General features: G+C 50.5%; 1 protein-coding gene across 1 annotated transcript in view; it reads right to left on the reverse strand.

Moving 5' to 3' along the window:
- zanl (zonadhesin, like) overlaps nucleotides 1–23,123 on the reverse strand; it is a 193,978-nt gene that overhangs the window by 133,934 nt on the left and 36,921 nt on the right. Inside the window, exons 8-24 of the mRNA XM_085977081.1 lie at nucleotides 21,598–21,698; nucleotides 17,252–17,333; nucleotides 14,176–14,238; nucleotides 13,765–13,958; nucleotides 10,271–10,412; nucleotides 7,228–7,469; nucleotides 6,610–6,758; nucleotides 6,347–6,475; nucleotides 6,072–6,210; nucleotides 5,043–5,184; nucleotides 4,739–4,935; nucleotides 3,851–3,992; nucleotides 3,439–3,680; nucleotides 2,322–2,329; nucleotides 1,291–1,429; nucleotides 357–498; nucleotides 55–251 (exon numbers count right to left, since the gene is read on the reverse strand). Coding sequence (XP_085833207.1) covers nucleotides 55–251; nucleotides 357–498; nucleotides 1,291–1,429; nucleotides 2,322–2,329; nucleotides 3,439–3,680; nucleotides 3,851–3,992; nucleotides 4,739–4,935; nucleotides 5,043–5,184; nucleotides 6,072–6,210; nucleotides 6,347–6,475; nucleotides 6,610–6,758; nucleotides 7,228–7,469; nucleotides 10,271–10,412; nucleotides 13,765–13,958; nucleotides 14,176–14,238; nucleotides 17,252–17,333; nucleotides 21,598–21,698 — 2,450 coding nt within the window. The remainder of the gene's footprint in view (nucleotides 1–54; nucleotides 252–356; nucleotides 499–1,290; nucleotides 1,430–2,321; nucleotides 2,330–3,438; nucleotides 3,681–3,850; nucleotides 3,993–4,738; nucleotides 4,936–5,042; nucleotides 5,185–6,071; nucleotides 6,211–6,346; nucleotides 6,476–6,609; nucleotides 6,759–7,227; nucleotides 7,470–10,270; nucleotides 10,413–13,764; nucleotides 13,959–14,175; nucleotides 14,239–17,251; nucleotides 17,334–21,597; nucleotides 21,699–23,123) is intronic.

Raw genomic sequence — 23,123 nt, forward strand, 5'->3', positions numbered from 1 at the left:
ATCGAGTGTTAGTAATGTGTCAGAGGATGGCTCAGGTGCCACTTCGCACGTTACCTGATAATAGGTTCCGTTGTACGTACAGCCGCACTGGTTTCTCGGGACACATTGGGTTCCGCTCTGCACAAGGCCTTGGTCGCACTGACAGCCCTCCGCACACGGCAGGTCACAGGGCAGGGGTCGCGGGTCAAGGCAGGTGGCTGGGCAGGCCGAAGCACAGGGCTTGTAGTGGCTGTTCGCCGGGCACTGGAGAGCTACAGAGGAGGAAGAAAAAAAACACAAACGGATATCACAGCCAGTAGGAATCCAAAGCGGGAATAATCTTTAGCGGTCTGGTGGCGGGTCCCCGCGCTACGTACGGCAGAAGGTTTCGTTCCTCCAGGGTCGGATGGTGACGTTGCGTTGCTGACACTCGTTGACATAGGCCTCCAAAGCCTCGCACAGTTGCTGCTTGCTGCCGTCCAGCTCACACATGTCGTACACGCAGTCTCGGAAGAAGGACTGGAAAAGGGGAAAAGGCAACGGAGGTTGATATGTGTGTGTGTGTGTGTGTGTGTGTGCGCACTTTCAGGAAGGATGGAACGAAGCTAAGAAAGAATGAAAGAAGGAAAGACGGAAGGATGGAGGGAAGGAAGGACAAAAGGAAGAAAGATAGAAAAAGAAAGAAGGAAAGATGGAAGGATGCAGGGAAGGAAGGACAGAAGGAAGGAAGAAAGAAAGTCGAAGATCCATCAAGAAAGAAACTATACATTTATACAGTGCCTTTCAAGAACTCAGGATGTCCCAAAGTGCTTATCAGCCAATAAAATATTTTTGAAGTGTAGTCACTGTCATAATATAGGAAACACGGCAGCCAATATGTGCACAGCAAGCTCCCATAAACAGCAATGGACCAGATAACCTATTTTTTTTAGATGTTGGTTGAGGGATAAATATTGTCCAGGACACTGGGAAGAACTCTCCATCTTTTTCATCCACCTGAGAGGTCAGACGGTTTAACATCTCCGACAGTGCAGCGCTCCCTCAGTGCTGCACTGGGAGTGTCGGCCTGGATTACGTGCTCCAGTGTCTGGAGTGGGGTTTGAACCCACGAGTTTCTCACTCAGAGGCGAGAGAGAGTGCTACCCACGGAGCCAAGCTGACGCTTGAGCTGTGAGCCTTGGGGCCGGGTGGGTTTCACCAAGGAACCTTTGATCAAAGGGGGCCTGGGTCCTGGAGGAGAAGTGCAGAACATGGACAAACAGGAGAGATGGAGCCCCAGGAATAACGAGCCCAGTCCTGCCCCGTACGCACCATGGGGTCAATCTTGTAGTGACAGGCGGCGAATGGGCCGAAACGATCGAGCAGCTTCCCACAGTAGGAGGGTCCTTCATACGAGTCTCGCTCGTCCTCGGAGCATTGCGGGATCACCGCGGTGTCTGTCAAGGTGCAGCTGGGGAGCGAGGGAGAAGGAAAGGGGCAGAATTAATTTTTAGCTAGACTTACACAGAATTTTCAGCACAGAAAGGGGCCATTCGGCCCAACTAATCCGAAGTCCGCAGGGCCGCCCTGGCAGATATCTCACTTACTTCTCCTCCACGTTCCAGCTGTTCCCAAAGACATTGACTCCCTTCACAACCTGTCCCTCGGGAGTCCTGAAATCGTCGCCGGGGATTCCGTTGTAGTCGCCGCACAGGCCGCACAGCTCGCCGGCGTAGCTGGACAGAGAGACGCACACACGGGCGTTAGCGGTGAGCAAAGGCGCAGGCGCAGGCGAGCGCGCGCGGGACGTGACCGAAGGGACGCCATCGCGCATGCGGCGGGGTGACGGGAACGAGCCGAATGTACTTACTCGCTCAGCACTTTGACGTCGGCGTGGTGCCTGCCGTCGTACCGCACGGTCAGGCCGAAGTCGGTCTGGACCACCACATGTTTGCCGGATGGTTTGATGGTGACTCCGGGGATCGGGATGATGGGGACGGTCACAGGTTCTCCATCCACCTGAACGCAAACAGACAGAGAAATGAGAGGGGGCGGTGAAATCAGTCAATTTGGTGTCTGCGTTACATTGACTCTTGTTCAAGGGAAGTGGAGGAAACTCACTCCATTCAAACGTAATTCCAGGGAATGGGAAGGGATTGATTCGATTGGAAGGCCTGGCTTGGATCAGGGTGTGTTCCTCAGGACCCTGCTGGGCAGAATTCTACGCTGGCAGCACACTGCGGAGAACAGGTGGGTTTTGTACAGGAACATAGGAAGGAACAGAGGACCAGGAGTTGGCCATTCAGCCCCTCAAGCCTCTTCCACTGTTCAATTAGTTCGTGAGTGATATAATAGCGAAATACTCCGGATGCTGGAAATCTGAAATAACAACAGAAAATGCTGGAAGCACTCTGCAGGCCAGGCAGCATCCATGGAGAGAGAAACAGAGTTCAACGTTTCAGGTCTGGGACCCTTCATTAGAACTGGAAAACGTTTGAGATGTAACAGATACTAAGCAGGTGCAGAGGCAGAGAAAGGGGAAGGGGAGTGGAGGAAGGAACTGAAGGAACAGTCTGTGCGAGGGTAGGAGGGAGGAGCGATTAAATGTTGTAAATGGGGATGGCAGAATCATCAACAGCCGCCTGAATAATGGGGGCAGGGGTTATGATCTGAAATTGCTGAACTCGATGTTGAGTCCAGAAGGCTGTAAAGTGCCTAAACGAAAGATGAGGTGCTGTTCCTCAAGCTTATGTTGAGCTTCATTGGAACAGTGTAAGAGGCCGAGGACAGAGAGGTCAGAGTGGGAGTGAAGCGGTGAATTAAAGTGACAGGCGACCGGAAGCTCGGGGTCACCCTTACGGACTGAACGGAGGTGTTCCGCAGAGCGGTCGTCCAATCTGCGTTTGGTCTCCACAATGTAGAGGAGACCGCATCGTGAGCAGCGAATGCAGTATATTAAATTGCAAGAAGTACAAGTAAATCACCCTTTCACCTGGAAGGGGTGTTTGGGGCCCTGGACAGTGGGAAGGGAGGAGGTAAAAGGGCAGGTGTTGCATCTCCTGTACTTGCACAGGAAGATGCCGGGCAAAGGGGAAGGGCTGACGGGGTTGATTAAGGAGTGGACCAGGGTGTCGCAGGGGGAGCGGTCCCTTTAGAATGCTGACAGGGGAGGTGAGGGGAAGATGTGTTTGGTGGTGGGATCACGCTGGAGTTGGCGGGAATGGTGGACGATGATCCGTTGAGTGTGGAGGCTGGTGGGGTGTAAGGTGAGGCCAAGGGGAACCCTATCGTGGTTCTGGGAGGGAGGGGAAGGGGTGAGAGCAGAAGTTCGTGAGTGATCTGGATCACAACCCCATCTACCCGCCTTTGCTCCACATCCCTCGGTCCCCTCACCCAACAACAATCTATGGATCTGGGTCTGGACAATGTCAGTGGGCCCCAGCAATAGACGTCGCAGACTGCAATGACGGCTCCTCTCACCTGGACGACTCTGTTCCTCAGCACCGACACGGTGATGCCGTAGACGCGCACGTACACCGCCCTGACGTAAGACACGCTCTTGCTTCCACCGCGGTGCTCGTTGTCCGCGTACACGGTGAACGGGGTCAGGCTGGAGTTGCAGGGCTTGGCCAGCACATATGTGCAGTCCCCTTGGAAATTGAACGTCCTCTTGTCGAAGGAGGTGTAGTGGGGATCTCCGGACGCCGTACACGTGGAGGAACCTGAGGAGAAGTCAACGGGGGGGGGGGAAGAGTAAATGATCCATTTCCACATTTCCGTTCCCAGAAGAGCTTCCGCGGCAACATTGAAACGGGAAACGTCCGACTTGCAATGGGAGCGGGGGGAGTCGGGCTGCTCTGTCAGTCACGGTTAAGCCCCGTGCGCTCCTTACCTTTAGGGTAACATCCCTGGGCACCGCCCTTGTTGCCGCAGTACTCGTCTGGAGCGCAGCTCATATCCGTGCACTGGACGTTGTTGCTGGACAGGCAGTTACACACCTGGTTACAGGTCTCAGACCAGATCACCTCGCCGGGCTGGAAACAGAGAGAGAATAGAAAGACGCCCGTTAGAACCGACCTGCACGGAAAGTAAAGCAAAGGTCGCTGAACAATGGGAAAGGCCCATTGAAAGAAAGAAGGAACGTGCATTTCTATAGCGCTTTTCACCAACTCAGGAAGTCCCAAAGCGCTTTACAGCCAACGAAGCACATTTTATATTGTAATCGCTGTTGTAATGTAGGGAAACGAGGCAGCCAATTTGCGTACAGCAAGCTCCCACAAAGAGCAATGTGATGATGACCAAATTAGTGATGGGATTAGCGATTATTTGAGGGATAGAAATTGGGCAGGGCACCAGGGAGAGCGTCCCTAATCCTTGAAATAATGTCATGAGATCTTTTACGTCCGGCGGAGGCAGCAGACGAGGCCTCGGTTTAACGTCTCATCCGAAAGACGGCACCTCCGACAGTGCAGCACTCCCTCAGCGGTGGCACTGGGAGTGTCGGCCCGCATTTTGTGCTCAAGTCTCTAGAGTGGGACTCGAACCCACGACTTTCTGACGCATTGACGAGAGTGGTAGCCACTGAGGCACGGCAAACACTGTGGAGTGATTCAAGAGTCATCGGGAAAGATTCACTAGAGAGAGAAGTGATTGAGGTGGTGGGACCGTAGGTGAGTGAGAGAGGTTGATCCACGAACAGGAGGCGGGGATCGCTGGATTTTATAAAATCGAGTGTTAGTAATATGTTAGAGGATGGCTCAGGTGCCACTTCGCACGTTACCTGATAATAGGTTCCGTTGTACGTACAGCCGCACTGGTTTTTCGGGACACACTGGGTTCCGCTCTGCACAAGGCCTTCATCGCACTGACAGCCCTCCGCACACGGCAGGTCACAGGGCAGGGGTCGCAGGTCAAGGCAGGTGGCTGGGCAGGCCGAAGCACAGGGCTTGTAGTGGCTGTTCGCCGGGCACTGGAGAGCTACAGAGGAGGAAGAAAAAAAAACACAAACGGATATCACAGCCAGTAGGAATCCAAAGCGGGAATAATCTTTAGCGGTCTGGTGGCGGGTCCCCCACGCTACGTACGGCAGAAGGTTTCGTTCCTCCAGGGTCGGATGGTGACGTTGCGTTGCTGACACTCGTTGACATAGGCCTCCAAAGCCTCGCACAGTTGCTGCTTGCTGCCGTCCAGCTCACACATGTCGTACACGCAGTCTCGGAAGAAGGACTGGAAAAGGGGAAAAGGCAACGGAGGTTGATATGTGTGTGTGTGTGTGCGTGTGTGCGCACTTTCAGGAAGGAAGGAACGAAGCTAAGAAAGAATGAAAGAAGGAAAGATGGAAGGAAGGAGGGAAGGAAGGACAAAAGGAAGAAAGATAGAAAAAGAAAGAAGGAAAGATGGAAGGATGGAGGGAAGGAAGGAAAGAAGAAAGAAGGAAAGAAGGAAAAAAGGAAGGAAAGAAAGAAACATGGAAGGATGGAGGGAAGGAAGGACAGAAGGAAGGAAAAAAGAAAGACCAAGATCCATCAAGAAAGAAACTATACATTTATACAGAGACTTTCAAGACCTCAGGAGGTCCCAAAGTGCTTATCAGCCAATTAAATTCGTTTGAAGTGTAGTCACTGTCATAATATAATAAACACGGCAGCCAATATGTGCACAGCAAGCTCCCATAAACAGCAATGGACCAGATAACCTATTTTTTTTAGATGTTGGTTGAGGGATAAATATTGTCCAGGACACTGGGAAGAACTCTCCATCTCTTTTTGAAATAAATCTTTTTCATCCACCTGAGAGATCAGACGGGGCCTCGGTTTAACATCTCCGACAGTGCAGCGCTCCCTCAGTACTGCAGTGGGAGTGTCGGCCTGGATTACGCGCTCCAGTGTCTGGCGTGGGGTTTGAACCCACGAGTTTCTCACTCAGAGGCGAGAGAGAGTGCTACCCACGGAGCCAAGCTGACGCTTGAGCTGTGAGCCTTGGGGCCGGGTGGGTTTCACCAATGGAATCTTTGATCAAAGGGGGCCTGGGTCCTGGAGGAGAAGTGCAGAACATGGAGAAACAGGAGAGATGGAGCCCCAGGAATGACGAACCCAGTCCTGGCCTGTACGCACCATGGGGTCAACCTTGTAGTGACAGGCGGCGAATGGGCCGAAACGATCGAGCAGCTTCCCACAGTAGAAGGATCCTTCATACGAGTCTCGCTCGTCCTCGGGGCATTGCGGGATCACCTCGGTGTCTGTCAAGGTGCAGCTGGGGAGCGAGGGAGAAGGAAAGGGGCAGAATTAATTTATAGCCAGACTTACACAGAATTTTCAGCCCAGAAAGAGGCCATTCGGCCCATCTAATCCGAAGACCGCTGGGCCGCCCTGGCAGATATCTCACTTACTTCTCCTCCACGTTCCAGCTGTTCCCAAAGTCATTGACTCCCTTCACAACCTGTCCCTCGGGAGTCCTGAAATCGTCGCCGGGGATTCCATTGTAGTCGCCGCACAGGCCGCACAGCTCACCGGCGTAGCTGGACAGAGAGACGCACACATGGGCGTTAGCTGTGAGCAAAGGCGCAGGCGCAGGCCAGCGCGCGCGTGACGGGACCGAAGGGACGCCATCGCGCACGGGGCGGGGGGACGGGAACGAGCCGAATGTACTTACTCGCTCAGCACTTTGACGTCGGCGTGGTGCCTGCCGTCGTACCGCACGGTCAGGCCGAAGTCGGTCTGGACCACCACATGTTTGCCGGATGGTTTGATGGTGACTCCGGGGATCGGGATGATGGGGACGGTCACATGTTCTCCATCCACCTGAACGCAAACAGACAGAGAAATGAGTGGGGGGGTGAAATCAGTCAATTTGGTCTCTGCGTTACATTGACTCGTGTTCAAGGGAAGTGGAGGAAACTCACTCCATTCAAAAGCAATTCCAGGGAATGGGAAGGGTTTGATCCCATTGGAATGCCTGGCTTGGATCAGGGTGTGTTCCTCAGGACCCTGCTGGGCAGAATTCTACGCTGGCAGCACACTGCGGAGAACAGGTGGGTTTTGTACAGGAACATAGGAAGGAACAGAGGACCAGGAGTTGGCCATTCAGCCCCTCAAGCCTCTTCCACTGTTCAATTATTTCGTGAGTGATCTGGATCACAACCCCATCTACCCGCCTTTGCTCCATATCCCTCGGTCCCCTCACCCAACAACAATCTATGGATCTGGGTCTGGACAATGTCAGTGGGCCCCAGCAATGGACGGCGCAGACTGCAATGACGGCTCCTCTCACCTGGACGACTCTCTTCCTCAGCACCGACACGGTGATGCCGTAGACGCTCACGTACACCGCCCTGACGTAAGACACGGTCTTGCTTCCGCCGCGGTGCTCGTTGTCCGCGTACACGGTGAACGGGGTCAGGCTGGAGTTGCAGGGCTTGGCCAGCACGTAGGTGCAGTCCCCTTGGAAATTGAACGTCCTCTTGTCGAAGGAGGTGTAGTGGGGATCTCCGGACGCCGTACACGTGGAGGAACCTGAGGGGAAACATTGATTGAATGCTCGAGTAGAGTACCATGGAGGAATGGGATGGCCTCAATATTTGTATGAAGTTCTTAAAGGGGAACGAGAGAAGGTCTAAATATTTGGACCAGCAGAATATTTTTCTCAATTGTCTCCTGTTTGCTGGAGTATTTTGCCTGGGGTATTAAGAACATAAGAACATAAGAAATAGGAGCAGGAGTAGGCCAATTGACCCCTCGAGCCTGCCCCGCCATTCAATAAGATCATGGCTGATCTGATCCTAACCGCCAATCTACTATCACAGAACCATTTCCTGAATCTAACAGAATTAGACACACGAAATAGGAGCAGGATCAGGCTACACGGCCCCTGGGCCCGCTCCGCTACCCACAGGGCCATGTCCGATCCGAACCTAGACTCATGTCCAAATTCCTGCCCGCTCCCCGTAACCCTTAATTCCCTTTACTTCTCGGAAACTGTCTATTTCTGTTTTAAATTTATGTAATGATGTAGCTTCTACAGCTTTTTGGGGCAGCATATTCCATGGACCTACCACCCTCTGAGTGAAGTAGTTCCTCCTCATCTCAGTTTTGAAAGAGCAGCCCCTTATTCTAAGACTATGCCCCCTAGTTCTAGTTTCACCCATCATCGGGAACATCTTCCCCGCATCCACCCGATCCAACCCCTTCACAATCTTATATGTTTCAATAAGATCGCCTCTCATTCTTCTGAACTCCAATGAGTAGAGTCCCAATCTACTCAACCTCTCCTCATATGTCCATCCCCTCATCCCCGGGATTAACCGAGTGAACCTTCTTTGTACTGACTCGAGAGCAAGTATATACTTTTGATATATACTAATGATCTGGACTCGGGTAGAGAGGACATCATTTCGAAGCTTGTGGATGGCACGAAACTCGGAGATGTAGTATACAATGAGGAGGATGGTAAGAGACTTCAGGAGGACATCGACAGACTGGTGAAATGGGCAGACACACAGCAGGTGAAATTTAATTTAAGGGGCAGCACGGTGGCATAGTGGTTAGCACTGTTGCCTCACAGCACCAGGGACCCGGGTTCAAATCCGGCCTCGGGTGACTGTCTGTGTGGAGTTTGCACATTCTCCCCGTGTTTGCGTGGGTTTTCTCCGGGTGCTCCGGTTTCCTCCCACGGTCCAGGGATGTGCGGGTTGGGTTGATTGGCCATGATAAAAATTGACCCTTAGTGTTGGGGGGGATTAAATACGTGGGGTTACGGGGTTACGGGGATGGGGCTTGGGTGGGATGGCTGTCGGTGTGGGGGCCGGGTGCTGGGGTTTGGATGGTCGGCCATGATCTCGTTGAATGGCGGAGCAGGCTTGAAGGGCCGAATGGCCTACTCCTGCTCCTATCTTCTGTGTTTAATGCAGTGATGTATAAATTGATACATTTTGGTAGGAAGAATGAGGAGATGCCATATGAACTAAATGGTACAATTTTATAAAGGGTGCAGGAACAGAGAGACCTGGGGGTGTATGGATGTTCTTGCCATGGAAGGAGTTCAGCGACGAGTCACCAGGCTGATACCTGGGATGGCAGGAATGACGTATGAGGAGAGATTGGGTCGATTGGGCTTGTACTCGCTGGAGTTTAGAAGAATGAGAGGGGATCTCATTGAAACTTATAAAATTCTGGCAGGACTGGACAGACTAGATGCAGGAAGGATGTTCCCGATGGTCGGGGAGTCCAGAACCAGGGGTCACAGTCTAAGGATAAGGGGTAAGCCATTTAGGACAGAAATGAGGAGGAATTTCTTCACCCAGAGAGTGGTGAACCTGTGGAATTCTCTAACACAGAAGGCAGTAGGGACCAATTCATTAAATATATTCAAGAGGGAGTTGGATATATTTATTAAGGCTAAAGGGATCAAGGGATATGGGGAGAAGGCAGGGACCGGGTACTGAATTTGGATGATCAGCCATGATCGCATTGAATGGCGGAGCAGGCTCGAGGGGCCGAATGGCCTACTCCTGCTCCTATCTTCTATGTTTCTGTGTTTCTACACAAAGCTTTGAAGGTGGCGGGACAAGCTGAGAAGGCTGTTAAAAAGCATATGGGATACTTGGCTTCATTAATAGAGGAATAGAGTACAAAAGCAAGGAAGTTATGCCAAACCTTTATAAAACGCTGGTTAGGCCCCAGCTGGAGTATTGTGTCCAATTCTGGGCACCGCACTTTAGGAAGGATGTCAAGGCCTTGGAGAGGGTGCGGAGGAGATTTACCAGAACGGTACCAGGGATGAGGGACTTCAGTTATGTGGAAAGACTAGAGAAGCTGGGCTTGTTCTCCTTAGAGCAGAGAAGGTTAGGGGGAGATTTGATCGAGGTGTTCAAAATCATGAAGGGTTTCGATAGAGTAAATAAGGAGAAACCGATTCCACCGGCAGGAGGGTCGGTAACCAGAGGACACAGATTTAAGATAATCGGTTAAAGAACCAGAGGGGGAGATGATGAAAATGTATTTACTCAGAGAGTTGCTGTGACCTGGAATGCGCTGCCTGAAAGGGCGGTGGATTCCAGATTCAATAGTAACTTTCAAAAGGGAATTGGATAAATACTTGAAAAGGCAAAAATTTGCGGGGCTATGGGGGAAAGAGCAGGGGGGAGCGGGACGAATTGGAGAGCTCGTTCAAAGAGTCGGCACAGGCACGATGGGCCGAATGGCCTCCTTCTGTGCTGTAATGCTCTATGATTCTATAAAGGATGTCCGATCCTGGAGATCCAGCTCTTTATGACTCAGAACATGAGCAAATAGGAAAGAGCAGAATCTAACATTACCTTTTGGGTAACAGCCATGGACGCCACTTTTGTCTCCGCAGTACTCATCCACGGCACAGCTCATGTTATTGCACGCAATGCTGAAATTTCCAAGGCAACGGCAGATGGTCGTGCATGCATCTAACCAGATAATCTGTCCAGGCTGGAAGGAGAAACAGAAATAATCAGTCTTTGAGGACCAGGGGAATACAAGGCACTGATGGTTGATGAGTGACACTCGCTGGTACCAGGAGAGGGCAAGTTTGAAATTAGCCTGTCAATCAAGGCTGTAGTGGAACCTGGATCCAGGACTGATCCCAGTTCAGTGCAGTGTCTGCACTGGGCACAGGGTCGATACAAGGGCAGTGTCTGCACTGGGCACAGGGTCGATACAGTGCAGTGTCTGCACTGGGCACAGGGTCGATACAGTGCAGTGTCTGCACTGGGCACAGGGTCAATACAGTGCAGTGTCTGCACTGGGCACAGGGTCGATACAGTGCAGTGTCTGCACTGGGCACAGGGTCGATACAGTGCAGTGTCTGCACTGGGCACAGGTCCAGTACAGTGCAGTGTCTGCACTGGGCACAGGTCCAGTACAGTGCAGTGTCTGCACTGGGCACAGGGTCTATCCAGTGCAGCGTCTACACTGGGCACAGGTCCAGTACAGTGCAGTGTCTGCACTGGGCACAGGGTCTACCCAGTGCAGTGTCTACACGTTTGGGACATGTCAGCGCTCAGGAACAGGTGGCACAGATACGAAGCCAATGACTGCATTGGCATGGGTGTGTGTTGTGCACTGACCACACTAGCACTGGTGTAGAGACTTGGCTACCCTGGCAGACTGTTATAGAAGCAGGTTCTGCCATGACCACGCTGACACAGTCCGAGACATTTCTACCTGAGCGCAACTTTTTTTTATGTACCTTCTCAGGATGTGGGCATCACTGGAATGGCCAGCATTTATTGGCCATCTCTTGTAGATGGTACACACTGCAGCCACGGTGGGCCGGCGGTGGAGGGAGTGACTGCCTTCTTGAACCGTTGCACAGTGGCCTCATGCGACTGAGGGGCTCGCTAGGCTACGTCAGAGAGCAGTTAAGAGTCAACCACATTGGTGTGGGACTGAAGTCACATATAGGCCCAGACCGGGTAAGGACAGCAGGTTTCTTTCCCTAAAGGACATTGGTGAACCAGTTGGCTATTTTAGGACAATCCGACAGCTTCACAGTCACTTTTAATGCTACCAGATTTCTTTTATTTCCAGGTTTTTTTACAAACTGAATTCAGATTCTCCAACTGCCCACACGGTTTAGGGATCTGAAATCACATTCTCTCGATTATTAGTCCAATAAGGTGTAAGATTGGCACAGCTGTGGATTTTTCAGTAGTGTGTTCAGATACTGAGGTCCCAGTAACTGGTCCTTACCTCAACCATTGGCGGCCGGGCCTTCAGCGGCCTGGGCCCCAAGCTCTGGAATTCCTCCCCTAAACCTCTCCTCCTCTCTCTTTCCTCCTTTAAGACGCTCCTTAAAACCTACCTCTTTGACCAAGTTTTTGATCACTTGCCCTAAGAACATAAGAACCAGGAGCAGGAGTCGGCCAATCGGCCCCTCGAGCCTGCTCCGCCATTCAATGAGATCAGGGCGGATCCAATCTTGGCCTCAACTCCACTTTCCCGCTCTCTCCCCGTACCCCTCGACTCCCCTGTAGTTCAAATGTCTGTCAATCTCCGCCTTGAATATATTCACTGACTCCGCCTCCACAGCTCTCTGGGGTAGAGAATTCCAAAGATTCACGACCCTCAGAGAGAAGAAATTCCTCCTCATCTCCGCCTAATATCTCCTTATGTGGCTGGGTGTCAAATTTTGTTTGATAATCGCTCCCGTGAAGCGCCCTATCATAATCATAATCAACTTTATTGTCATTGTTAGTGCACAAGTGCAGTACAACGAAATGTAGGCTTGCGGCTCCTGAGAGTGTACATTTAGATTAAGACTGTTCTGGACCGATGGACATTCTGAACATTTTATGTGTGTAGATAGCACCCTCTGGTGACGGTTATTGTGTTAACAGTTTGTATGCTGGAAAGGTCATCTGACTTTTCTTCCTGTGTGAGGTCATTTGACCTTCTTACCTTTCTTCCTGTTGACCCCAGGAAGCAGTTTTACCAGGAAGCACCTGACTTAAGTAATGGAGAATTCCATGAGGGATTCAATCCAGTGTAATCTGACTTCATATGTTAGGCCAAACGCAATATCTGTGAGTATCTTTAGTTCTTAGCATAATAGCAATGTTGTCAGAGTAATATTTTGATAATACTATGTTTGTAAAAGGTTAATATTTAATAGTTACAGAAGTTAGTTCAAATGTTAGTTGGTTATACAATTAGTCTATTCTACTGTTGTAAATATGTTTATATCTTGTGTAATATTGAATGTGTAGTACTCAGTTTATGTACAAAACATACTTTGTCTTTGTTTACAGTTTCACAAATTTGTTCAAGTAAAGCTTCAAACAGCGAAATGGCTTCACGAGGAATTATTATGAATGAGTGTTTAACTTGCTGGATAGCTAGATAGGAGCACATCTAGCGCGGCCAGTACAAAGACATTTAAACATTCAACATTCATTTGGCTTGTAATACATTAACATTAATACATTAACATATGTGTTTTACTATGTTAAAGGCGCTATATAAATGCAAGAAATAACAACAGAAAATGCTGGAATAACTCAGCAGGCCAGGCAACATCCGTGGAGAGAAAACAGAGTCAACGTTTCGAGTCGAAACCCTTTGTCAAGACTGGAAAGGCACAGGAAATGAAATAGATCGAAAGGCCAGGCTGGGAGAGAACAAAAGAGAAGTGAAGAGACATTAAGAGGTATTCAAAACCAGACGAGATGGTGATAGGACTAGTGGAGACAAAAGACGGCTCTAGATTAGGTGTGAAATGCGCTGGCAGAATGGGAGACAGCTGCCATGTGTCATTTTAATTCACCGCCCCATTCCTACTTGGGCTCGAGGAACAGCACCTCATCTTCCGATTAGGCACTTTACAGCCTTCCGGACTCAATATCGAGTTCAACAATTTCAGATCATAACCTCGGCCTCCATTACATTTTTACTTATTTTTTATCCACATCTTTGTTTTGGCCCTTCTCCTCCCCCCACCCTTTTTTTTTCTCTCTCCCACGTGGCAGCTGTCTCCCATTCTGCCAGCACATTTCACACCTAATCTAGAGCTGTCTCCACTAGTCCTATCACCATCTCGTCTGGTTTTGAATACCTCTCAATGTCTCTTCATTTCTCTTTTGTTCTCTCCCAGCCTGGCCTTTCGATCTATTTCATTTCCTGTGCCTTTCCAGTCTTGACAAAGACTTTGACTCGAAACGTTGACTCTAATTTCTCTCCACGGACGTTGCCTGGCCTGCTGAGTTATTCCAGCATTTTCTGTTGTTATTTCGGATTTCCAGCATCCGCAGTATTTTGCTATCGTATAAATACAAGATGTTACCTGATAGTAGGAGTCGCCCTGGATACAGCCACACTGCTCGGCGGGGACACACCTGGCTCCTTTCTGGAAGAAGCCTTTGTCGCAGACACAACCTCCGGACACACAGACGTCCGGACAGTCTGGGATCGGTCTGTCACATCGGGGGGAGCAGCCGGCACCGCAGGGGTCATAGTGCGAGTTGGGCGGACAAATCACTAGAAAGAAAGACGTAGGATAGTCACGCTCAAGGAATGTTTCCCCCACCCAGTACCGCGAAGAGGCGGCATGCCCTCTCACCGAATCTGACCATTACCAGCCGCTTCTGAAAGTCTCACCGCCATTCTCACAGGAGATTCTTATCGGAGGATCTAGATTAACAGATAACCAGAGGAGTGACAGTCTTTCTCTCCTCTGCGGACACACAACACTCACCTGGAGCTGTGGTCCATTGTGTCGTGATGGTTTGCGGACTGGTCGATGGTGATATGGTGGTTGCTGTAGAACATGTGTCAAAAATAGGAAAGATTTTTTAAGAAGATAGTGGATACACAGGTTGAAATCTAATCGAGGGGTTTGGGTGGTTTATATATAGAATAACAGATACCCGGGAGTGAGTTACAGGCTGGAATCTAAACTAGGGGTTTGGGTGGTTTATATATAGAATAACAGATACCCGGGAGTGAGTTACAGGCTGGAATCTAATCTAGGGGTTCAGGTGGTTTATATATAGAATAACAGATACCCAGGAGTGAGTTACAGGCTGGAATCTAATCGAGGGGCTCGGGGGGTTTATATACAGAATAACAGATACCCGGGAGTGAGTTACAGGCTGGAATCTAATCGTGGGGTTCGGGGGGGTTATATATAGAATAACAGATACCCAGGAGTGAGTTACAGGCTGGAATCTAATCGAGGGGCTCGGGGGTTTACATATAGAATAATAGATACCCAGGAGTGAGTTACAGGCTGAAATCTAATCGTGGGGTTCGGGGGGGTTATATATAGAATAACAGATACCCGGGAGTGAGTTACAGGCTGGAATCTAATCGAGGGGTTCGGGGGGTTTATATATAGAATAACAGATACCCGGGAGTGGGTTACAGACTGACTGGTGTACAGTGTGTGGTGGAGGGCGGATAGCGTGTGCGCTGCGGTACATTGGGTGGGTGTTGGGCTATATAGGGTGGGTGCTGGGGTGTATAGGGTGGGTGTTGGGGTATATTGGGTGGGTGTTGGGGTATATTGGGTGGGTGTTGGGGTATATAGGGTGGGTGTTGGGGTATATTGGGTGGGTGTTGGGGTATATTGGGTGGGTGTTGGGGTATATAGGGTGTGTGTTGGGGTATATAGGGTGGGTGTTGGGGTATATTGGGTGTGTGTTGGGGTATATTGGGTGGGTGTTGGGGTATATTGGGTGGGTGTTGGGGTATATAGGGTGGGTGTTGGGGTATATTGGGTGTGTGTTGGGGTATATAGGGTGGGTGTTGGGGTATATTGGGTGGGTGTTGGGGTATATAGGGTGGGTGTTGGGGTATATAGGGTGGGTGTTGGGGTATATAGGGTGGGTGTTGGGGTATATAGGGTGGGTGTTGGGGTATATTGGGTGGGTGTTGGGGTATATAGGGTGGGTGTTGGGGTATATTGGGTGGGTGTTGGGGTATATAGGGTGGGTGTTGGGGTATATAGGGTGGGTGTTGGGGTATATTGGGTGGGTGTTGGGGTATATTGGGTGGGTGTTGGGGTATATAGGGTGGGTGTTGGGGTATATAGGGTGGGTGTTGGGGTATATTGGGTGGGTGTTGGGGTATATAGGGTGGGTGTTGGGGTATATTGGGTGGGTGTTGGGGTATATAGGGTGGGTGTTGGGGTGTATAGGGTGGGTGTTGGGGTATATTGGGTGGGTGTTGGGGTATATAGGGTGGGTGTTGGGGTATATTGGGTGGGTGTTGGGGTATATAGGGTGGGTGTTGGGGTATATTGGGTGTGTGTTGGGGTATATTGGGTGGGTGTTGGGGTATATAGGGTGGGTTATGGGGTATATAGGGTGGGTGCTGGGGTATATTGGGTGTGTGTTGGGGTATATTGGGTGGGTGTTGGGGTATATTGGGTGGGTGTTGGGGTATATAGGGTGGGTTATGGGGTATATAGGGTGGGTGCTGGGGTATATTGGGTGGGTGTTGGGATATATTGGGTGGGTGTTGGGGTATATTGGGTGGGTGTTGGGGTATATAGGGTGGGTGTTGGGGTATATTGGGTGGGTGTTGGGGTATATTGGGTGGGTTATGGGGTATATAGGGTGTGTGCTGGGGTATATTGGGTGGGTGTTGGGGTATATTGGGTGGGTTATGGGGTATATAGGGTGGGTGTTGGGGTATATAGGGTGGGTGTTGGGGTATATTGGGTGGGTTATGGGGTATATAGGGTGGGTGTTGGGGTATATTGGGTGGGTGTTGGGGTATATTGGGTGGGTTATGGGGTATATAGGGTGGGTGCTGGGGTATATTGGGTGGGTGCTGGAGTATATAGGGTGGGTGCTGGGGTATATTGGGTGGGTGTTGGGGTATATAGAGTGGGTTATGGGGTATATAGGGTGGGTGCTGGGGTATATCAGGTGTGTACTGGGGTATATAGGGTGGGTGCTGGGGTATATTGGGTGGGTGTTGGGGTATATAGGGTGGGTGTTGGGGTATATTGGGTGGGTGTTGGGGTATATTGGGTGGGTGTTGGAGTATATTGGGTGGGTGTTGGGGTATATTGGGTGGGTGTTGGGGTATATTGGGTGGGTGTTGGAGTATATTGGGTGGGTGTTGGGGTATATTGGGTGGGTGTTGGGGTATATTGGGTGGGTGCTGGAGTATATTGGGTGGGTGTTGGGGTATATTGGGTGGGTGTTGGGGTATATTGGGTGGGTGTTGGAGTATATTGGGTGGGTGTTGGAGTATATAGGGTGGGTGCTGGGGTATATTGGGTGGGTGTTGGGGTATATAGAGTGGGTTATGGGGTATATAGGGTGGGTGCTGGGGTATATCAGGTGTGTACTGGGGTATATAGGGTGGGTGCTGGGGTATATTGGGTGGGTGTTGGGGTATATAGGGTGGGTGCTGGGGTATATAGGGTGGGTGCTGGGGTATATCAGGTGTGTACCGGGGTATATAGGGTGGGTGCTGGGGTATATTGGGTGGGTGTTGGGGTATATTGGGTGGGTGTTGGGGTATATAGGGTGGGTGCTGGGGTATATTGGGTGGGTGTTGGGGTATATCAGGTGTGTACTGGGGTATATTGGGTGGGTGTTGGGGTATATTGGGTGGGTGTTGGGGTATATAGGGTGGGTGCTGGGGTATATTGGGTGGGTGCTGGGGTATATTGGGTGGGTGCTGGGGTATATTGGGTGTGTTTTGGGGTATATTGGGTGGGAACTGGTGTACATAGGGTGGGGTCGGTGATGGATAGTGTGGGTGCTGGCGTAACCTTTCCCTGTAAAGCACTGGTGCTGAGGAGGCAGTCTTACCCTGTTGGCACTGTGCAATGCACACGCTGTCCACTGCAATATCAGACTGCGGCGTCTCACCACGGACTGCTTCAATAACAAACTGCAAGACAGTGGTTAATTTGAACAGTTACTCTCTAAAGTACAGGTGCCCGTGAAACCGTTTGCCGTGATCGGTACGCCCTGTTGGATGGGAGATGGTAAGGCTGGCATGGGTGCCAACTGGCTTCACAAGCTTGTGTCATGTCTCGCACATGGGATCGTGTTAGCCGTGGCTCAGTGGGTAGCACTGCGCACCTCTGGGCCATGGAGGTCGTAGGTTCAAACCCCACTCCAGGCCGACACTCCCGGTGCCAGTACTGAGGGAGTGCTGCACTGTCGGAGGTGCCGACTTTCGGATGAGGCGTTAAACCGAGGCCCCTCTCAGGTGGATGTAAAGGATCCCGGGGCCACTATTCGAAGGAGAGCAGGGTGTCCTGGCTAACATTTAGCCGGTAACACAGTTAGATGAACGGGGCATGCATCCCACTACTGCTTGTGGGATCTTGCTGTGCTGGGTTCTTGACTTCACTTAAAAAAAAAGACATTTGCACTAGAAACATAGAAGATAGGAGCAGGAGTAGGCCATTCGGCCCCTCGAGCCTGCTCTGCCATTCAATGAGATCATGCCTGATCATCCAAATTCAGTACCCTGTCCCTGCCTTCTCCCCATATCCCTTGATCCCTTTAGCCTTAAGAAATATATCTAACTCCTTCTTGAATATATTTAATGAATTGGCCTCCACTGCCTTCTGTGGTAGAGAATTCCACAGGTTCACCACTCTCTGGGTGAAGAAATTCCTCCTCATCTCTGTCCTAAATGGCTTACCCCTTATCCTTAGACTGTGACCCCTGGTTCTGGACTCCCCGACCATCGGGAACATCCTTCCTGCATCTAGTCTGTCTAGTCCTGTTAGAATTTTATACGTTTCGATGAGATCCCCTCTCATTCTTCTAAACTCCAGCGAGTACAAGCCCAATCGACCCAATCTCTCCTCATATGTCATTCCTGCCATCCCAGGTATCAGCCTGGTGAATCTTCGCTGAACTCCTTCCATGGCAAGAACATCCTTCCTCAGATAAGGCGACCAAAACTGCACACAATACTCGAGATGTGGTCTCACCAAGGCCCTGTATAACTGCAGCAAGACTTCCTTGTTCCTGTACTCAAACCCTCTCGCTACGAAGGCCAACATACCATTTACTTTCTTAACCGCCTGCTGCACCTGCATGCTTACCTTCAGCGACTGGTGCACAAGGACGCCCAGGTCTCTTTGCACTTCCCCTTCTCCCAATCTATTGACATTCAGATAATAATCTGCCTTCCTGTTTTTGCCACCAAAGTGGATAACCTCGCATTTATCCACTGAGGTACCCAGAGTTGTGATTAACACGCCTCTGGATGAAGAAGAGATGCGAGGAATTATAATGCAAACAAACCCACCCTCTCCCTTGCAATGTAGTATGTCAGAGCCTAAAGACGCAGGGCAAGTTCCTCTACATTTGACTTTGTGGAACAGGCGGGTCACAGCTCAAGAGGCCAGTTTGAACACAGGCATTGATTTCCTCCAGGCCCATCTACTGAGGGGTCCAGATGTTCTCAGGAGGTAGGCAATGTTGCTCTGGAACCAAAAGCAGATTGCCAAACCACTCCAGAAGGCGTTAACTGTAGGGACGAAAGGTTCCCTCCCCTGAAGGACATTAGTGAACCAGTTGGGTTTGTTGAGACAATTCAACAGCTTCCACAGCCATTTTTTTCCTGGTGCTGGCCCATTATTTACTAGATTTATTTAATCGTGGTGGGATTTGAATTTATAATCTCTGGGTTGCCCGTCCAATGACATAACCACTACATTACTGTGCCCACTGTACTAAAAGATCTTCAAATTTATCCCAAACCCATTTCTCTGCTTTCCCTACACCTTCCTTGCATATTATAATATGTACATGAGAATTTTTGGGGGAACAAGACAAGTTCCTCAGGCCCAATTATCTGCTTTTTTTTCATAGATCTCACCTCACCTTCCACTTTCTTACCATATCCCTCAATCGCACCTACCCATTTACTCACCATATCCCTCAATCCCACCTCCCTATATCCCTCAATCCCACCTCCCCCCGCTTAGAAACATATAAAAATAGGAGTAGGAGTAGGCCATTCGGCCCTTCGAGCCTGGTCCGCCATTCAATATGATCATGGCTGATCCTCTATCTCAATACCATATTCCCGCTCTCTCCCCATACCCCTTGATGCCTTTTGTGTCTAGAAATCTATCTATCTCCTTCTTAAATATATTCAGTGACTTGGCCTCCACAGCCTTCTGTGGTAGAGAATTCCACAGGTTCACCACCCTCTGAGTGAAGAAATTTCTCCTCATCTCAGTCCTAAATGTCCTACCCCGTATCCTGAGGCCGTGACCCCCTTGTTGTAGACCCCCCCAGCCAGGGGAAACATCCTCCCTGCATCCAGTCTGTCTAGCCCTGTCAGAATATTATACTTCTCCCCATATCCCTCAATCCCACCTTCCCACCTTCTCCCCATATCCCTCAATCCCACCTTCTCCCCATATCCCTCAATCCCACCTTCCCACCATATCCCTCAATCCCACCTTCTCCCCATATCACTCAATCCCACCTCCCCCCTTCTCCCCATATCCATCAATCCCACCTTCCCACCTTCTCCCCATATCCCTCAATCCCACCTTCCCACCATATCCCTCAATCCCACCTTCTCCCCATATCCCTCAATCCCACCTCCCCCCTTCTCCCCATATCCCTCAATCCCACCTTCCCACCTTCTCCCCATATCCCTCAATCCCACCTTCTTCCCATATCCCTCAATCCCACCTCCCCCCTTCTCCCCATATCCCTCAATCCTACCTTCCCACCATATCCCTCAATCCCACCTCCCCCCTTCTCCCCATATCCCTCAATCCCACCTTCCCACCATATCCCTCAATCCCACCTTCCCACCATATCCCTCAATCCCACCTCTCCACCTTCTCCCCATATCCCTCAATCCCACCTACCCACCTTCTCCCCATATCCCTCAATCCCACCTCCCCCTTCTCCCCATATCCCTCAATCCTACCTTCCCACCATATCCCTCAATCCCACCTTCTCCCCATATCCCTCAATCCTACCTTCCCACCATATCCCTCAATCCCACCTTCCCACCATACCCCTCAATCCCACCTTCTCCCCATATCCCTCAATCCCACCTCCCCCCTTCTCCCCATATCCCTCAATCCCACCTTCCCACCTTCTCCCCATTGTCCCTCAATCCCACCTTCTCCCCATATCCCTCAATCCCACCTCCCCCCTTCTCCCCATATCCCTCAATCCCACCTTCCTACCATATCCCTCAATCCCACCTCTCCACCTTCTCCCCATATCCCTCAATCCCACCTCCCCCTTCTCCCCATATCCCTCAATCCTACCTTCCCACCATATCCCTCAATCCCACCTCCCCCCTTCTCCCCATATCCCTCAATCCCACCTTCCCACCATATCCCTTAATCCCACCTCTCCACCTTCTCCCCATATCCCTCAATCCCACCTACCCACCTTCTCCCCATATCCCTCAATCCCACCTCCCCCTTCTCCCCATATCCCTCAATCCCACCTTCCCACCATATCCCTCAATCCCACCTCCCCCACTTCTCCCCATATCCCTCAATCCCACCTTCTCCCCATATCCCTCAATCCCACCTTCTCCCCATATCCCTCAATCCCACCTCCCCCCTTCTCCCCATATCCCTCAATCCCACCTTCTAACCATATCCCTCAATCCCACCTTCTCCCCATATCCCTCAATCCCACCTCCCCCCTTCTCCCCATATCCCTCAATCCCACCTTCTAACCATATCCCTCAATCCCACCTTCTCCCCATATCCCTCAATCCCACCTACCCACCTTCTCACCAATTTCTCAAGTCCTTCTTTCTCCAGATGCACATCCAGTTGCCTCGGCCCCATTTATACTGTCTGCTTCAGTACCTTCCCTGGTACCTTTCAATGGAATAAGCTCTCCCTTGCTTCCCTTCTTCCTCTTAACTTCCTTGTTTTTAACTCCTGCCCCCTGGGCTTTCTACCTTCTATTGATCTTCAGCCAGTAGGATGGATTCTCACTGATGTATTTCTCTCCCTCTCTTAAGGCTCCTTAACACCAAACCCGAGGCACAAGGTGAGGGTGGGCAGATGACCATTTGCAGATACAGTCACTCCTCGGGGCATGAGCAGCTGAATTTCCCCCTCTTCTCCCAAGGAAGCGTTTCCCTTACCTGCTGAGGTATTAATAAGGAGAATGCGGCTAAAGAGCCGACCCACCTGAATGTCTCCTTTCCCTGTGTAGTTGGCTTCTGCCAGCTTCCAGCCTGGCTGTTGGTTGCCGTCGAGGGAGAACACTGGTTGGCCCAAGCTGTCTCCTGCTGGTGAAAATACACAACATAATTCAGGAGGAGACCGAAGGTGTGGAACAGACAAGGGGGCTTTGATGGATGGAAACGGGGGCTTTGCTGGGTAGGGTGGAGGGATTTGATGGGTAGGGTGGAGAGCTTTGATGGGTACGATAAAGGGTTTTGATGGTAAGCTGGGGAATTTGATGGTAGGCTGGGGCTTTGATGGTAGACTGGGGCTTTGATGGTAGGATAAAGGGCTTTGATGGTAAACTGGGGCTTTGATGGTAGGATAAAGGGCTCTGATGGTAGACTGGGGAATTTGATGGTAGGATAAAGGGCTTTGATGGTAGACTGGGGCTTTGATGGTAAGCTGGGGAATTTGATAGAAACATAGAAGATAGGAGCAGGAGTAGGCCATTCGGCCCCTCGAGCCTGCTCCGCCATTCAATGAGATCATGGCTGATCATCCAACATTCAGTACCCTGTCCCTGCTTTCTCCCCATATCCCTTGATCCCTTTAGCCTTAAGAAATATATCCAACTCCTTCTTGAATATATTTAGGTAGGATAAATGGCTTTGATGTGTTCTCTGCTCACTAAAGGTTGTAAAACCCTTTCCCGAACTGGGGCAGTTATTCCTCTTCTTATGTTCGAACAAACACTGAAGCTGGTGTGGCAATATAATGGCAGCTTTTAGTTCAGACTCTGGAACATTCTCCCATTGAGATAACGTAAGAGGAGACCTTGAAGTCCAAGTGCTGCCGCGTGCCTGCTCCCATCAGGGGGTCCTTCAGTGTTCAACTAACGACGTGCACGTTCAATACATATCAATGCATTTTGGAAGGAAAAATTAGGAGAAGGCAAAATGAACTAACTAGTACAATTTTAAAGGGGGTGCAGGAAAAGAGAGACCTGGGGGTCCACAGACACAAGTGTTTGAAGGTGGCAGGCCAAGTCGATAAAGCTGTTCAAAAAACAGACGGGATCCGTGGTTTTCTAAATAGAGGCATAGAGTACAAAAGCAAGGAAGTTATGCTAGACCTTTATAAATCACCGGTTAGGCCTCCGCTGAAGTTTCTGGGCACCGCACTTTAGGAAGGATGTCAAGGCCTTGGAGAGGGTGCGGAGGAGATTTACCGGAACGGTACCAGGGATGAGGGACTTCAGTTATGTGGAGAGACGGGAGAAGCTGGGACAGTTTCTCCATAGAGCAAAGAAGGTTAAGGGGAGAATTAATAGAGGTGTTGAAAATTATGAGCGGCATTGAGAGGCTAGATAGGGAGAAACTGTTTCCACTGGCAGGAGGGTCGGTAACCAGAGGGCACAGATTTGTGAGACCACACCTTGAGTATTGTGTGCAGTTTTGGTCACCTCATCTGAGGAAGGATGTTCTTGCCATGGAGGGAGTGCAGCGAAGATTCACCAGACTGATACCTGGGATGGCAGGAATGACGTA

Source organism: Somniosus microcephalus, unplaced genomic scaffold (genome assembly GCF_052327205.1).
Source record: "Somniosus microcephalus isolate GS21.2 unplaced genomic scaffold, FLI_Smic_1.0 unresolved_chr4, whole genome shotgun sequence".
Classification (NCBI taxonomy): domain Eukaryota; kingdom Metazoa; phylum Chordata; class Chondrichthyes; order Squaliformes; family Somniosidae; genus Somniosus; species Somniosus microcephalus.